Source organism: Manis javanica, chromosome 4 (assembly GCF_040802235.1).
Source record: "Manis javanica isolate MJ-LG chromosome 4, MJ_LKY, whole genome shotgun sequence".
Taxonomy (NCBI): Eukaryota; Metazoa; Chordata; class Mammalia; order Pholidota; family Manidae; genus Manis; species Manis javanica.
The window spans coordinates 135,015,102-135,027,908 of NC_133159.1; the positions used below are offsets into that span (position 1 = coordinate 135,015,102).

General features: G+C 41.6%; 1 protein-coding gene and 1 long non-coding RNA gene across 2 annotated transcripts in view; one reads left to right on the forward strand and one right to left on the reverse strand.

Moving 5' to 3' along the window:
* LOC140849063 (uncharacterized) overlaps positions 1–12,320 on the forward strand; it is a 74,372-nt gene extending 62,052 nt beyond the window's left edge. Inside the window, exon 5 of the long non-coding RNA XR_012130550.1 lies at positions 8,196–12,320. This is a non-coding gene — a long non-coding RNA (uncharacterized lncRNA). The remainder of the gene's footprint in view (positions 1–8,195) is intronic.
* VPS53 (VPS53 subunit of GARP complex) overlaps positions 1–12,807 on the reverse strand; it is a 178,146-nt gene that overhangs the window by 59,464 nt on the left and 105,875 nt on the right. The window contains exons 13-14 of the mRNA XM_037022830.2: positions 12,330–12,424; positions 2,553–2,795 (exon numbers count right to left, since the gene is read on the reverse strand). Of these exons, the coding sequence (XP_036878725.2) occupies positions 2,553–2,795; positions 12,330–12,424 (338 nt within the window). The remainder of the gene's footprint in view (positions 1–2,552; positions 2,796–12,329; positions 12,425–12,807) is intronic.

The window sequence follows — 12,807 nt, forward strand, 5'->3', positions numbered from 1 at the left end:
AAGGGAGAAATGTGGGATTCACATATAAATCAAGTATAAAAATCAAACAAATATTCATATTTGACCTGATTGTTTATAGTTCATAATGTGTGATCAAAACTGAAAGTTTCTGTGATGACTGCCCTTGTACTGTTCACCATGTAAGAACTTATTCACTATGTAAGAACTTGTTCACCATGTAAGAACTTGTTCGTTATGCTTCAGAAGATTGGAGACTGACGAGAATTAGGCTTGGGGTGGATTAATGATTGTACATTGAGCATTGAGTCCCCTATACAGAATTTTATTGTTGTTAACAACCATTTGATCAATAAATATGAGAGATGCCCTCTCAAAAAAAAACACACAAAAAAACTTCCTGTTATTTCAATGGTGAGATTGTGTCTTTTAAAGGAGACAGAATTCAATGACATTTTACTTAAAAATGAAAGACATTTCTCCTTAAATAAAAAACTAAAATAGCCAAAAAGCCCTGAACCTGCCCAGTCTTACTGGTAATAAAAGACTGGAAATCATCTTAATTTCCAGCACTTAAGGCTATTCCCCCAGACCCATGAGGACGCAGGCACTCTCTTCCACTGTGGGTTAGGAGCATTAGATTGCACCACTTTTCTAGAGGTATTTTTCAGGAGTTTTAAAAAAATGTTCAGACTATTTGACCCAGAAATTCTACTGCTGTTCAAGGTTGTTTTTCTGATTGTTATTTAAAATACCATAACAGTGAACCCAACTTGAATGATCAAGTAAGAGAATGATCGATAAGAACCTCGGAAGCTGAGAAGGTGCTCGGTATGTTGCATTATTGTGGCTTCATCAATAGTGCTAGGGTGAATATTTACTGTCCCCAGTGCTGACGGCTTTCTGTTCTATGTATGTTCGGTACACATATGATGGGACCGTTCTCCCAGACCCATTCTCTGCTCCACTCTTCCTTTCTCTACGGCTTAGGAACTGATGTTGACAGACTTACGACCCAGGCATCCTGGCTCCCTGGCCTCCTGTTGGGTGCAGCCACGGGGAGACGCAGCAGGAAGTCAGAGAGGTTCTGAGTAATAACTAAGTTCTCCTGCTCCCTCTGCCTCAGTGGAGTCCTGGCACTGCCTGTGGCCTTCTATGACTACAGTATCTGTGGGGCAGCCCTTTGTCATAGCCTCAGCTATCAAGTGTGTGTAAAGTAGTAACAACTACCCACTTGTATGTGGATGCTTCAGAATCTTCTGCTGGTTCCTCTCGCCTGGGTCCTGGTTCCATTCCAGCTGAGCACACCAGCTGAGGCCATCCCAGCTGGGTACACTGCTGGTTCCTCTCACCTGTCTACTGCTTCCATCCCAGCTGAGGACACCATTTGTTTCCTGATGTTACACTGACTACACACATGGGAAAATGCTTGCAGGGTGAAGTTAAGTGAAAGCAGCAGGATGTAAAACTATAAGCAGTGTAGTTCTAATTCTGTCAAACAAACAAAAGCATACAATCCCACACATCATATATAAATAAAGAGCAGAAAAATATGTACCAAAAAGTTAAACTTGTTTTCTCTGGGTGGTGAGATAACAGAAAATTATTATTGTTGTCTTTGTGCTCTTCTGTGTTTTCTAAACTAAAATGACCTTGTATTACTTAGATAATCAGGACAAAAGTTATTCAAAATTTAGAAACAAGTTTTATCATAGTCAAAGAAATCTCACTGGTGCAGATCATGTGTTGCTTCAAATCTTTCAGAGCATAGGGATTTTATTTTCTTTCCTCCAAATAATGTAAAACTCTATTGACACATTTTAGTGACAATGACTGAAGCTAATTTCAGAATTGTTGAATTTCACCATGGGGATGATTCATAAATACTAAATTCTGAGGTATTACTTTAGATCATGTTCTCCTACAACTGAAACTGCCACATAACCAAAACATCTCTAAAACTCTGGTTGAACAATCCATTTATTTCAAGTAATAAGCAATATAACAATATTCTAATGCCCCAGAATAATACAGTGAAGTCACTGTGGTTGGGAGCTGTTCTGTGCTCCCGTTTCCCCCCAGATTCCACCACATTAGACTCTATTCAGCATGGTAAGATACATATGTCCTAAGAGAGACTCTGGAATGTAATCGGCTGAGGGAAAAGTAGATTCATGCCTCCCATCTACTCTTCCCAGGGCACACCCTCACTGAATGGGCCTGAATGAAATTGTGCATGCTATTTATTTCCACCACCACCCCACTTTTTTTTTTGCCAAATACCCATGGTTAAATCCATGTATATTTAATATATATATGATGGGACTGACTCCTTTGAACCCAATGTGGTTAGGATCTGACCTATGCTGGCAGCTAGTGTGGGCATTTCCTCTAATGGTCCTGATCAGCTATGGAATCCCATTGGAGAGGAAATAGCTCAGACCCTTGGGAATGCACTAAGGCTAAGGGTGTTTTCCTCCCTGATACTCTTAGCAGTCCCGTAAACAACTTCAGAGTGGACCTCTTTAAAGATTTCCATATTTAGATATTCAGAACCTTACTTCAACACTCAGACCAAGAAGAATAGGACTCACTTGGGCAGGTTGCCAGAGAGGATTTTCCAGGCATATTCTCGGAGGTACTTCTGGAAAATGGTGGTCAGAGCAATCATGGGCTCCCCAGTGCTGAGTTGAGAGCACTGCACCATGCATTTCTTGTAGTAGACAAAGAGGTCGGCACAGCTGGGGAGCACGGCTCCTCCTTCATCAGTGTTGGGCTTAGGTGGCCCTTGGGCTTTGAAATCAACCACAAACCGGTCTATCAGCTCTCCAAGGTTTCTAGGAGGAAGAAAACCTGAGATGTTATTTTACTTCAACAAAGATAAAGGAAATATGCTTGACTGCTGTGAGTAAATCATACCTAATGCTTTTTACATTTAAAATTGGACCCATTTTTATCAATATCATCTTTAACCACTACCACCACTCCTGCAATAACAGTGAGGTAGGGCAGGGACATAGGACAAGCTTCATGATTAATTTTTCCTGCGTATGAAGAAAAATGCCGAGATATAAATACTGTACTAAAAACAGGAGGGACTCCATCTTGGCTAGGGATTTGCCCTGTGCCAAGCAGGAGTTCAATGAACTTCCCTTTCCTCCCTCTGCTCTTCCTTGCTCTCTGCTGCCTGCACAGCTGCTGCCATTCTCTACTACTCACTTTAATGAATTCCTTACTGACACTCATGCGACATGTTCGAGAATTCTTCTTGATCAGAGTTAAGAATCCTCCCCTGTCCAGGTTGAGGTTCCACCTAGTGCACAGGGAGACACTCCCAGATGCAGCTGCCTGGCAATAGCAGCAGCAATGCATTTTGGCATCTGTGAGCTGCTTTGGACTTTTCAAGGCAATTCATGGTCACATTTGACCCCAAATCCCTGTGAGGGAGATAAGGGATTACTGGACCCTCCAACAGATGAAAAAAATTAAGGCCTAGAGAGCTTGTCACACAATTTAGTGGCAGAGCTGAGCCTAGAATCCACCAATTAAGTGCAGGCACTGATCCTATTACCATATTATAGTACCATCTTCCCTCTCCACAAATGAAAACCCTAAATTATGAGTGTGATCACTTTCTGAACACTTATGATGTACCAGGCACTCTATCAGCACTTTATAAGCATCATTTCATTGACCTTCACTTAATCTTCACAGTAACCTTAGAAGCAAGTATCATTACTATCCTAATTTTCAAAAAGTGAGGGGCCAAAAAGTTAAAAGTGGAGGAGCCAGGATTCAAAACCAAGCAGCCTGGCTCCAAACCTCATGCTTTCAACCACACTACCTACTATGTCCTGAAACACAAAAATGTTATGACATCAGCAAATACTTAGATACCATTAACCTCATGTGCCCATGAGACAGATGCCTAAACAAAGAGAAACTATAAGGAAATATCCTAATGGTTTTTTTTTCCTTTAATGTACTCCTTTTTTTTCCTTTAAAACTTCCAGAATCAGAGGTGTAAAAAAGCTAGGAAGAATACAAGGTATGAGCAGCTCCAGGCTTGCCCCAGGACAGGGCAGTGATGATGGCTGCCATTTTTCTCCCATTTCCCATCCACACATCACTGCATTTGCCCCAGTCACAGAGTCACCACGAGTTAGAACCCAGCAGAACTTTATTAGCTGTTCTTTGCACAGTTGTGCTGCATGAAAAATGGGAGGGGGCTATCCCTGACATTTTGCATATTTGTAAGTTGCTGTAGAAGGGCTACAGGAATCCAGCTGTGCTTTTAAATGTATTTATGTAACAGTCAGGAAGAAAAGACAAGAACCACACACAGCATCAATTAGCAAGAATAGGAGAAAACTGACATTTTACTCAAGAGCTTTTGTTATTTAAAGTTTATTATATCCAGATGTAGCTGCTCTGCCCTCAGAGAACCTCAGGCCCAGGCTTGGTCTTCGTGGTCATGGCCAGCAAGCAGGGAGGGAGCTCCTTGTGACCTTGGAAGCTCTAGGGTCACTGCCCTGTTCCTCACATCTTCTTGCCTCACCTTCCCCTTCGATCTCCCACCTCTCTTCCAGTGGCCCTTCTCTCAGCCAGGCTCACCTCAGCTGTTCCCTCCTCCATCTCTCTCCTCAACTCTGGGCCTTTGCCCGGATGTACCCCCAGCCAAAATGCTCCTGCCACCTCTTCACTGATCCTTCCAGCTCAGTTCCAAGGTGCACCCAGACAACTGCTCATACCAAACCTGTCTCAATTTCACTTCTGTCATCTGTATCACACTAACACTTCATTGTTTTTTTTAATACTTACTATACAGTGTAAGGATGTCAACACTTGCATGCCAACCTTCTCCCATCCTGGGCCCACAGCAAGCAGTGGTCATCAATAACGGCTCTGTTTTTCACTGACATTTAGTGTAAAATGTAGACTCCTTCTGAGCAGCACTTTTAGCCAGTCACTTGTAATAAGGTGAGGTTTGTATAAAAGGTAAAAAAAGCTGCTTGCTATACAGGAGCAGAATCTTTGATTCATGTATGTTCTCATAAGGTCTTTGAGAGTAGGGATAATGTTTATGTTACTTCTTCTCTCACTCATGCTTATGTGTGAAGCTGATCTCACAAGGGTGTTGGTGCCTGATACATACTCGGCTGATCAACCTCCACACTTTGCTCCTAAGGGAGGGTGGGAAGCTGGAGACTGGTGGTGGAAGGTGGGGCTGGTGCAGTGATGGAGAGCAGAGAGCAGAAGGCAAACGGGTCCACGTGAATCTTCTTAGGAGAGATTCTAATCTCTAAATCTATAGGACCAAAAAAAACGGGGCCAGAGCTCTGAAGTGTTTTACTTTAGCCACTCATCTAATTCCCCTAGAAGTTGAAGTCAGGGACTTTCTCACCTACCTCCTATTTTCGAGCCAACCCGATGAAGAAGATTATAAATTATGATCACAGAATATAAAAAAATTCTACTTAAAAAAACCTCCAAAGATCTTCCATATTTTGCAGAATGTCTACCAGGTTACTTTTGACCTTGCTCTTGGGTGTAGATGAGATCTAAACCAGAGTAGCCTTCCTCTCCCTTCCATCCTCCATTCTGCAAAAGCATGTGTCTACAACATATAAGACATTAGAAAGTGAGTAATCAATATTTCACAGAATTGATGATCCAATTCAGTCAAACTGACTGAGTGCTTAGTATGTGCAAGGCTCTGTGGGCTGTAGGTATAACATATAAATGAATTCAACTGAAAAAATAAAAGCAAAGATTATCATTTCTTGTAGGCACCAAACACTACTCTGAGTTTTGGCAAGATATCCTTGCAGGACTACTGGTGAAAGGGGTGTGTGGCATGTTGACTGGATTCACAAGGAGGCACCTTTTACATCCTAAAGCAATTACAATCAGAGAAGAGTTTATAAAGGGCCAGGTTCTGATCAAGGTGAAGATGACTGCAGGTGTTAAGACACAGCACCTGCTCATTAGAGGCTTTGACCTATTTGGGGAGACAGGACCTTCGTGATTATGATACTTGGATTTCAAGATTGCAACAGAATGCTAACTTTGCAGTACAGACAATATGAACAATTTGTTTTAGACAAAGGAAATAGAGGAAATGACAGAAAAAGTCACAGCAGACAGGTGAGAAAAAAGAGCATGGAAGCACACATGAGCATAGGAAATGGTGTAAGGAAGAGGATGGGAAGTAAGAGAGGTGTGGCTGAGGTAGGAGATGTAAACTGAGAAAATGCAGCCTGCAGCTTGATTTATACTCTCCTGTATTCCCACAGCAAACTATTGATATTTTTATGCTTTCATGTTGTGTACCACAATCTTTTTTTTTTTGGTGTGTCTTTCCCATTAGGCTATAATCTTATAAACTAGGCACTGGGTGGGGTGTACACAACTGCCTTTAATCCTCACAATAGCCCTGAGTAGAAGGCATTATTATCCCATTTTATAAATGAAGAAACTGAGGCTAAGAAACATAAGATAGTTTTCCCTAGGTCACAGAATGCACTGGAGCTGGAATTTGAACTTGGGAATGTCTGACTCCAAAGTCAAGCTCTACCCACTGTATCATGCTATAAGGTCCAAACTGTAAAGCACTCTACAGATATGTCGAATTATGATATTTTATGTTATTCACTTCCTCTCCAGCTTAAAAAAAATGTCATGGATGTAGATGGTGTCTTTTACCCTCTTCCCTGAGCTTGAGCTTTTTGCCCAAGAGCTGTAAGAGCATTTCATGGGGCCATTCCTCAGGCCAAACTACTGGGAGTTCCACAGATAAATAAAGTGACCCAGGAATAAAGACTATTGCAGAGTGGTGTCAGTGGAAGGAAAGATCTAAACATGAAGACAAGGAGAACCACACTGCAGAGCAAGCCTATCAGTGGACGATCAAAGCAGTTTCCTCTGGTGGACCTGCAGTTGGCTTTCACGGCCACATTCTAACTGGGAAGTAATGTTGGCAATGGGAGAGGAAGATGGTAGTCAGAAAAAGCTGGCAAGGAGGCGAGCATGGGCAAAGCAGCTTAAGACCCCTACGGAGTTACAGAACTTGTCAGTTCAAGGGCACTCAAACTAATTGATACCTCCGCCCCTTCCCTTCAGCTGGGGCCAAGGATTTGGCTCTGGTGTGGCCAGTGGGGTTGGGGAGCCATGGTTGGGCTTGAGCATGGCTGGGAGATGGGTTACACACAGGGAAATGCAGCAAATAAGTAAATACATGGAAGATACTGGGAGTCAAGTTCCTCACTGATATAGAAGATAGTTAGACATGGAAAGGTGGAGGCCAACATAAACCCTGTAGTGTAGACTAGAATTGGAGTATTGGCATTAACTCATAGGCTTTAATATATAAATAGGTATAAAAATAGATATAGATGATGGGTATTTTCATATATCTATATACATACATATATTTCATAGCTCTCTCAGCTAGAGGACCTCATGGTATGACATCTAAGGAGTAACAGATATACCTCATGCCCAGAATGTAGTTTCTAAATATCACTCTCCATCAAAGGAACAGGGATCCTGGAAAAATGGATGATGCCAGGGCTGGGGTATGGAAGTACAGGTGAACCTGGTAGATTTTGTTGTGCTAGAAAGGAAGTGCTCAAAAAATGACAGGGACTTGCAAAAAGGGAGAAAAACCAGCATGAAGGGGTTCCAGTGGCCAAATCAGGGGCAATTTGAATTTTGAAATAAATAATAATGGATCCTGGAAGAGAAAAAGGACACTGGTGGAGAAACTGGTGAAATACAAATAAGATCTCGGGTTTAGTAAATATCAATGTCAACATGCTGGTTTTGATAACTGTACTATATCTGTGCAAGTACAGTATGTGCAAGGCTCTGTGGGCTGTTAACATCGGGGGAACTTGGAAGAAGGGAAAAATATGTACTATCTTGAAATTTTTCTGTAGGTTTAAATTAATTTCAACATAAAGTTAAGAGAAAAAAAAAGACAGTAATGGCTATAAGCCATTGAATAAAACAGGAATTCAGGAGTCCCTGATGGGAAATGAGAAAGCTTTTTCTTAAAATACATTGCCAACTAATAAATGCAGGTGAAATGAAGGGATTAGAAAAATCATCATTTGGCAAATATCTTAATAAGAAATCACTGAGGCAAGGATTATCTGGGTGGTAAAACTAGGAGGTGAAAGATGAGAAAAAGTCTATTTTAATATAATTTCATGTTTTTTGCCAACACTTTTTAGCAAATAGAGGAACATGGCAGATAGCATCTATACCAAGTCATGAAAGTGACCACCACCATTGTGGGACAAACTGATCCTGTGTGCCCCCTGGTAGGAATGACTGAGAGGAACACAGCACCACTTCTGCGTAAGTCATAAATCATGAGGAAACATCGGTCACACCCAGACAGAGGGACACTCCACAAAGTAAGCGGACTGTGCTTTTCAAAAATGTCCAGGTCATGAAAGATAATGAATGAGCTATTCTTCGGGACTGAAGAGACCAAAGATACATGATAAATAAATGCAACCTGTGATCCTGGAATAGACTGTGGATCTATTAAAAAACACAATCGGGACAACTGGGAAAATGGCCTGGGGCCTATGGATTAAATGGTAATATTGTATCAATGTTAATTTCCTGACTTTGATGGTTCCACTGTGTCAGTATTTATAGGGAACACACACTGAAGTATGAAGGAATAATGGGCATCCTACCTGTGATCTGAGAATTCAAATTGCTCAGAAAAAATTATGTATGTGCATATATAAGTGAGCATGTGTGCATGTGAGTGGGGAGGGAGAGATAACTGTTCTCTGAGGAACCTGGGTGAAGGATGCTCCATGTACAATTCTCATAAATCTTCCAGGAGTTTGAAGTTAATTCAAAATTGGTTTATAGAGAGATTCTAGGTTTGATGTAGCTAGAAGAGTGGGGGAGTGGGGGCTCTATTTCAACAAGAGGAACTCAGGAGAATGGGCAGAAATGGAATCACTAAGTTCTCTGACTGTGTGTGAAGAAAGTGCCTGTGTAGAGAAATCCTTCTGTAAGAGTCAGTAAAAGAAAACCATTCCATTTCCAAAAATAGAAGATATACTAACGTCTTCCTTGGACGTAAACAAAAATTGAGAAAGCCACTTAAAGTATGTAAGGACTGCTAAAGAGATGGCCTCCGTCCTGGGTCCTGGCTCTGCAGTCCTCCCCCTGCAGCCTGGCTTTTAGCTGGGACAGGTGCTGCCAGAACTTCTGTGGGCATGTGGGAGGCTGGGGAGATGAGAGGAGGACCCCGTGTCAGGGCCAACAGAAAGCTGGTGACACAGATCAGGCCACCAGCTGCTGAAGAACAAGATCACAGGGAGGGCGAGGCAGGCACAGTTCTGAGCACTGTTTACTCATGCCAAGTGGTGTAATATGTCATCTTTTCATCCTCCCCACTAAGCCCACGTGGGGGCATTATTAACTTCACTGCAGAGAGGACAAAACAAACTTGGGAGAGGGTAAGCACCATGCTCAAGGTCCCAGGCTAGCGAGGGCTGAACCCTGACTGAAATCCAGGTCTGTCTGGTATCCAGGCCCACACTCTTTCCACTACACTGTGTTGGGTCTGTCATCTGGGACCTTGTGAATGGTCTAAGGTTTTCCTCCCTTGCAGACTTTTTAGTCAGAGCTACAAGAGCAGTAATTTGCACAAAATTAGTCCCCACCTGAGTTTCCTTCCCAACCCTTAGGATTTTCTGCGTTAAGGGAGGAAAGGCTTTGTAGAACCCCTTCAAATTATACTTAAAATACTGTTGGGGTTTATGTGGAATTTTTTTTTGGCATAAGGGTCTCTGGCTTTCATTGGGTTCTCAAAGGGATCTGTGACTCAAAAAAGGTTAATAGCAACTGCTTTAGGCATGATTTTTTCTGATTCTATCCTTTAACAGCTGAGGAAATGGATTTCTTGATCTCTATTTTCTACTTCAAGCTTTTGCGGCTTATTCTGGAGCGACAACAGTACCACCCACACATGCCCCTTGCGTGTGGTTTCTGCTACTTCCCAATGCCATGGAGAGACATCCTAGGGAGGCCAAGCAGCAGGAGGAGCGGCCAGCGTCTCATTGTTCATAGAGAAATGGAGAGTCCCTAAGGAAGGGAGGTCTGGCTCTTTGCCCCAAGTATCATGGACAATGAATATACTTTATATGAATCAAGGCAATGGGAAAAGAGTAGATACCAGAATTATTCATCCAGAAAAACAACTCTTTAGGCCAGGTAGGTTTGAGTTAAGTATGTGGTTATCTCAGATATGCACTTTAAGCACTGGACCCAATAGCTTTGAGGCCTTTTTAAAAATAAGAATTTGGTTTCTTATAAGGATGGGCTCTGTTAAAAAATAGTCATCCAGGTGGGTTGCTCTAAGACCTAACAGCAAGTAAATGATTCTTTTCCCTGCTCCTCAGGGGTGTCTTATTAACTTTCTGAGAGAAAACTTTTTGAATGCAGAAGACAGGGTGCTTTCATTAAATGGCATGGTGACTACTGCCCTTCTGTGTGCCTGTGGACATGAGCCCAGGGGAGGTAAGCAGGAGGACAGCTGTAGCTTTAGAGGCAAAACAAGACAACTTTTTTTGTGGGGGATGGGGGAAATGGGAAGTGGCGAGAAAGTTTTTGTTAATGTGGAAGCTCTTTTACAACTGAATCATTTTCTGGGATTTTAATATGAAGCATTTTGTGATCAGTGAGGGAAAGAACAGAAGTCATCTATAAAATCAAATAGATGAATGATGATAATGTTCCACATTGTAATTACATTAAATATTGTCTTAATCTTATGGGTTACCCTTAAACATATTTGGAAACAAGAATTTGCTAACCCATGACAGAAGTACTTAAAAAAAAAAAAGGATTGGACTTGAGCGAAACACTTTCCCAGAGAGCTCCCCTGGAGAATTTCCTCCCAGCCACTGTTCTCCCCATGTGAGCTGCTGTCTGGTCCTCCTTGGGGAGTTCTTTAGGCTACCAGGCCTCCTCTCAGAACCTGGGCCAGCGCGTCCCCAGTCAGCTTGGCCTGTTCCAGAAACCTGACCTTTCTGAAGTCTGTCTTCCAGTGCGGAAGGGCCTTCCTACTACTCTGGCTGTGAACAAAGATTCAGGGATGAGGAGGGGTCTTCCTCCTTTGTAATGAACCACGGACACTGGAACATGAACATACTCTTCTGGCTGTGAGAAAATGTGGCTGCAGTGGGCAGCTTTGTAATAATTTTCAGGAGCCCCTGAGTTTGTAAAAAGCATACATATTAAATGGATGGTAATCCATAAAAGAAAATAGGAACCCATCAGTCTATACTGACATAAACAAATGGGGGAGAAGGGTGAGGTTTTCCTTACAGAAGAAATGGAGGAAACAGATAATCAACATTTGGCAAATGTTACATTAATAACTGCCTCAGGCAGGAATCACCAGGGATGTCAAAATGAGTGGGTAAAGTGTGATGAGAAATAGGGTATTTACATAGTCCTCAAGTATCACCCCACAAGTTACTATTAATTACAAAGAGAAAAATAGTTCAACAGAGGAGAAAGCTGGCAGGCGCCACCTTCAACAAGTGATCAAAGTCAACATCACCACTAATGGGACAAATCCACGTGATGTGCCTCCTGTTATGATGTACTGACAAGGATACAACATCACCTCTATGGTGCCCAAAATTCATAATCTGGATTTAATCAAGAAGAAACATCAGATGAATTATACAAAATAACTGGTCAATGTTCTTAATAAGTGTCAAGGTCATATGAAAGACAAAGAGAAGACTGAGGAATGACTCATGATTAAAGAAAACCAGAGTCTTGACAGCTAAATGCATGATTGGATCTCAGACCAGAAAAAGGACATTCATGGGCTAGTGTTACCTTCCTGATTTTTATAATTGTGATCATGTAAAATGTTAGCATTCTCTGGGAGAAGAGAATATGAGAATTTTTTAATAACCTTTTGGTAAGTCTAAATTATTTCAAATGAAAAGTTAAACAAAATATTCTTGAAAACATATACCCTAGAGATGAGGCTTTCTCTCTCCATTTTCCTGGGCCTGACATTATGAAGCCTGTGGGCAGACATATATAGCTAAAGACTCAGTGCCCACATGGGAAGGGAGTGCTGGGATCCGTTTGGGACTTTATTAGAGTCAAACTCAGGCTTCTAAGATTTATACACACAATAAATGATAACATTCAAAGGATATAAACTATCCTTAACAGGTTTCCAGGGAGGGTCAGACGCATGCCAAGTCCCTCCTTCAGCCTTTGGAAGGAGTTGTGTCCTTGTAAGTCCCGCCCACAACCAGAGGATGGAGAAATGCAGTACAAACGGTAAGACGTTCATCACTCACTTGTCCTGGGACTCAATATACACGTAGAGATGAGGCTCAAAACACTTGGAAACAATGCCATGAAATGGATTGTCTGGGGCTTTAGGCTTCTTTGGCTGTAAAGGAAAAAAAAAAAAGAAGAAGAAAAGAAAAAAGAAATCCTGTACTTGAGCCATCTTTGCAAACTTTCAAGCAGTTTCAAAGAAAACATCTCTCCCTTTGAAGGTTACTCCTAACTTATAGATAAGCAGCACTTAAATGTAACTAAGCTGGAACTCTGTCCTGCATTATGAGTCAGGCCAGTTTGTGAATAATAAGCCCACTTTGTTAGCATCATTTATTTGCTTTGTATGGTGAAATATTTACTATTGCTTTGATAACACACGTGTTTTCAATTTGGAAGCTATTCATCATTTGACTGATGTTTTAAAAATCTAAATCCTAGCTAATAATAGCACCTTATATATTTCCACAGTGCTTTAGAATTTATAAAATACTT